Genomic DNA, 4,933 nt, shown 5'->3' with positions numbered 1-4,933 from the left:
TAGGGAAAGCCCCTGAATCCCCATGTCGGCGAGGCGGTGGACTAGTAATTGGTGGTCGACCGTGTCAAACACGGCCGACAGATCTAACAACAACAGTACCGCCGACCCGCCCCGATCCAGCTGTCTCCGGAGGTCGTCAGTCAGAGCGACCAAAGCCGGCTCCGTCCCGTGTCCCGGGCAGAAGCCGGACTGGAAGGGGTCAAGCGCGGAAGCAATGAATCTGCCAGTCCATAAGGTGACATAAGGATGCCTGTTTATTTTTCCTGCAAGAGATTAACACAGCCATGTTCCCTGTTTACTGTACTACAGAATAATGTGATTAAATTGTTCAGCTACACCTGGATCCTTCAATCCTCTACATTTCATCGGAATGAAATCAAACATAAAGGAGATTAAAAAAACAATCTGGGAAAAAATGGCAGAAACCTACTTTGTTCACTTCCTCTGGATCTTCATCTTTGAAAGTAAGAAACTGTATTTCGCATGACTGAGTGAAAGGCCGGTACATTTCCCAGATTTTTCCATCTACAAGGGCGAGTACAGATTTCTTACAGTGCCACTCACTTAAATCTAGAGAAGGAGGAAGAACCCAAAAATTGGAAAATGTAGTCATGAACACAATGCCCATATATTTAACAAAAGAGTTGGTGCTGACAGTTTAAAATTATCAGCTATATAATGTTCACAAACATTACTGCTCAGCCTCTACCATCAGATAGTACCAGAAGCCAGTGCCATTAGAATGGGCAGAAGGCGTTGGAGGGTTACAGGAAGACCATGGAAATCACTTGTTTTGGCTGTTTGTAGGATTCGTGAAGAGGGATCTGAAGTCTACAATGACCCCCCCCCCCCCCCAAAGGGGAGAAGAGTGAAATATAAAATATTTCTTCATCAAATTTAAGCTTACAATCTTATTTTAAGAACATGTAATGTACAATGCATAGCATGCACATACAACTTTACTATTTGGTATATTTATAAATGCCAATATATGTAGGTGCCAATATATTCAGAGTTAACAATGAAGCAACAAACAGCTGCAACTTGATATACCTGTCTTAGTTTTTGCATGTTGGGGAAAGAAGAAATAAATAAGAGGTGAAAACAGAAACGCTTAATATTGTAATACAGAAAGCAGAAGTCTTTATCTTGTTAGTTTAGTTATGCATACTGTGCATGGGATGCCCCATAAAGATGGTACTGTACATCATGTGCCACTCTAGAAATCACTTATGTCCCTGTTTAATCACATCCCCCCCCCTTGAACTGAAAGCCTCAAATACTTGAGATGTTGTATCCACTTGATCATTGTAGTGGCCTTTTCCTGTCTTTTCCCCACTCTAGGCTATTCTTTTTGAGGTGAGGCAACCAGATCAGAACACATCCTTTTCAAACACTGCTCAGTTGATTTCACATTATTCAGAAGATGGAGGAATCTGAGACTAGCGAGAAATAAAAGCGGTTAAGCCTTGCAGGAGCAACATGTTGGACATAATTTGGACCAAATATCTGAAAAAAACCTCTGCATTTTGCTTTGAAAACAGTTGGCATATCACCAGCTCCTAAAAACGTTGCTTGCTTAATAATAATGCAACAGCAGTGCTACAGCTACCACTGTCTCTGTCTTAGATCTAGTTTTGTACCAGATGGTATCTGAGGAAGTGTGCTAGCCACTGGACTCAAACTTATTTTAAAACTCCCTTTCAAGCATTTAAACTAATCATTCTGAAAGAGCATTTTTACTTTTAAAATGTTTTTACATAATAATTTCTCCCTCCAAATTTCCAATTTTTCTCCTGGAGGGAAAAAGCCATTTTCTCTTGATTTTTTTTCAGTTTTCCCACAAGATCTCATATCTCTAGGTTTGGTGGGTAGAGTATACTGTCCCTTCTTTTCCTATATAGTTGGTAGACATGGAATTTTTATTATCCACCCTAAAACACAGGCATATGTAGTCACGGAGATGGCAATGAAATTAGAGCACAGTACAACTATGCTCTGCAACATAACATTAGTGTTAGCTTGATTTGTCATTCAGATTAAGAGTGATATAACCCCAGTACTCTGTTGCATTTACTTACGCATGGCACAAGTATATGGTGTGGAGAGTCCTTTGTTCATTACAAATATAGTGCCTGGGTGAGATTTGCCAACATACTTTACTTCGATCTTCTCAATTCGTGGATAGAGAGACAATTGTCTCTCTTTTTCCTTCGCAAAGAGCTTGTTGCGCATCTGTGCAATCTCAGCTGTTGATAGTTTAGGAACCAAATCAGTTGAAACAAACCCTGAAAATAAAGATAATGACATCAAATATACAGCTGCTTTAGATACATTACAAATAAATCTTATATTAATGTTTGTAATAAATATATTTACCAATGTTCCACTTCTGAAAACACTTACTTGGGAGCAACTGCCCTTGAGTTCAGTGGAATTAGTTTACAGTCCTACATAGAGGTTGTAATTTAAAGGGTTTAACTCTGCTTCAGATTGTGTACAATCAGATGTTTCTTATGTTCCACTGACCAAGCCCTTTACACACAGAATTTTGAAATACTCTCAGCGGCTCAAACACTGTAAGATCTGAGAGCAGAGAGGAACTCCTGGAGCTGGACTCCCCCCACCCCCTGCAGCCCCCACCCAAATTTTGTACATGAGGATCATCATCATGAGGATCAGCCATTTTGGTGTAGTGGACTCTAATCTGGGAGAACCGGGTTTGATTCCCCACGCCTCAACTTGCAGCTGCTGGATGACCTTGGGCAAGCCACCATGGGAGACGGAGACAGGAAAACCATGCTATGTAGGCAAAAAACTTTGTGCCTGTAGAAATGCTAGTCAGGACCCAAGCCAATGCATAAAACTTTAGAAGAAAATGTAAGGTGATCACCAAACACGGCAACACACTTGTTCTTCCTGCAACAGACTAACCTGGCTACTCCTTTGGAATTTCATGCAGTAAATAAACAAGTGCACCATCATGACTGTGGCCAGAATTACCCTCAGGAACTCCATACCATGTTCACTAAAAATACTATCATCAATTTTCTTTCTCTAATCAAAACTTGTTTCTAAAAGATCAGTAGTTCCAAACTCCAAACTTTCACTGTTACCTTCACTGACTTCAAGATGCAAAAGCCTCTATCATGTTAGTTTGCATCTTAGTTTGGCAAGTCTAAACTCAACTGTCCCTCTCGCACACTCACACACGTCCCTCCTCAGTTTTTCAAATAACTCCATTGGAAAGCTACGAGTCAGGCCCGCCAATTGGCTATCGAAGCTACTAATACTCAGCAGTACATCAGATTTCAGTACAACTTTTTAAAGCAGCATCGACTTATGATTGCTCAGGTCTAAGACCCTTACGGGAGCCGAAAGGAGTAGAAGATGGTGCCACCCACCCACAACCTGGAGCTAAATACCGCACAGCCTCACACATAGAAGGACTATTCTTAATTCCAGTTCCCAGGCTGGCACTCGTCAAGCATCGTTGGCTACTGTGTTACCTTAGTGACCGCCTAGATTTTCCTGCGTGAACTGCAAAGGTAGCGTTCCCCACACGGCTGAATTACAGCCTGCTCAGCTTTACACACACACATTAAGAACCGCAACTAACACATGCTGGACCGCGGTGCCGACCCCCTTTCCCCGCAATTAGCGTTGGGAGAAAGTTTCTTCTGACGCTCGCAGCCAAAGCCAAGCAGCCTTCCCCGCGCGGTGTGCACTTACTCCTGCTGCAGCCCCACCAAAGTCTGCGGGCAACCCGAAATGAAGCCATAGCCAAGTGTCCGTCTCTCTGCCAGCTCTTTCCAGCAATACGCTGCAAAAAGAGCGCCGGCACTCAAACGTTCTGCGCTCCCAGGAAACCCCTGGGTTCATGCCCTTCTTCGGATGCAAAGAAGTTGGGCTGTCAAGAGCGATGCCTCCTCTCGAATGTGCTCTGCATCCTCACCAAACAGCTTTGGAAAGGTCCCCTTGGGTTCTTGTTTTACTCTGTGTGAGTCGCAATTTAAAACAACAACAACAACCACCTTCGCCTCTCCTCTGGAAAAACCTCCTACGTTTCAGGCAATAGTGAGGACGCCAAGCCTGTAAACTGAAAGGGCCCTTTTTGCTGACAGTTGCATTCTGGGCAATGTAGTCTCTGAGGCCTTCACATGTGCCAGGGTTGCTGTGACAGCGGAGAGTCGACGAAACATACCGAAGCATTCATGCACTTTGTACTTTATTTGCACTTTACATGATAGCTTGTCTTATATCACTATAAATATTCTTGCAAAAAACAGATTCTCTTTATATTCTTCAAGGTTGCTTTTGTATGTTTGGTCAATTATATTATTGGCAACCTTCTTCTTGCTTGTTTGCTCTTTGGTGACAGTAGAGAGGGCAGAAACTACAATTCCCAGGTGCCTGTGCTAACATGAGGTGCCTGTTTATGTCCCTCCTGGACAGGCTGCCCTGGAGTGTGAATGGTTTTTATTGCCAGGCACCTGCTGGGACTGGTCTGCTGGAAGGGGGAGGACCACATTGGGCAGGGGGCTCTAGCAGGTCCCTGACCACTTTTGCTGGTGGTGGCCAAGGATTGGAGGAAAGCTCCAGCCCTGTAGTTCCAGCTGTGCTTCATCCTAGGAGGAAGAAAAATTAGTGGGTAATGAGTGTAGCCCTTCTTACTCTTTTCTAGTGAGGTAGGGTGAGTGTAGTCAAGTAGGTTGGCATTGGGGGCTCAGAGCTGTAGCTCCTTGGAGGCTAAGCATATCCTGGAATAAAACTGAGCTACCCTTTATGGTACCACGAAATGCCTATTAATTTCTATTATGTTTTGTTCCTTGTGGGGTGAGAGGCTTTCTGTTATTACATACACCAGTGTAGTTTGAACTGCTGTTATTTTATTGAGGATGTTCGTACTCCATCTTTCTTCCAATGTTTGCAC

At 43.3% G+C, this 4,933-nt stretch overlaps 1 protein-coding gene across 1 annotated transcript in view; it reads right to left on the bottom strand.

The window, feature by feature from the left end:
- LOC107105688 (39S ribosomal protein L39, mitochondrial-like) overlaps positions 1-3,946 on the bottom strand; it is a gene marked incomplete at its 3' end in the record, with an annotated part of 9,197 nt that extends 5,251 nt beyond the window's left edge. The window contains exons 1-3 of the mRNA XM_015405683.1: positions 3,733-3,946; positions 2,082-2,288; positions 431-570 (exon numbers count right to left, since the gene is read on the bottom strand). Of these exons, the coding sequence (XP_015261169.1) occupies positions 431-570; positions 2,082-2,288; positions 3,733-3,781 (396 nt within the window). The remainder of the gene's footprint in view (positions 1-430; positions 571-2,081; positions 2,289-3,732) is intronic.
- Between the last annotated feature and the right edge of the window lie 987 nt (positions 3,947-4,933).

This window comes from Gekko japonicus, unplaced genomic scaffold (genome assembly GCF_001447785.1).
Source record: "Gekko japonicus isolate JY-2015 unplaced genomic scaffold, Gekko_japonicus_V1.1 scaffold8080, whole genome shotgun sequence".
Classification (NCBI taxonomy): domain Eukaryota; kingdom Metazoa; phylum Chordata; class Lepidosauria; order Squamata; family Gekkonidae; genus Gekko; species Gekko japonicus.
This window is presented reverse-complemented; position numbering and strand designations above follow the sequence as displayed.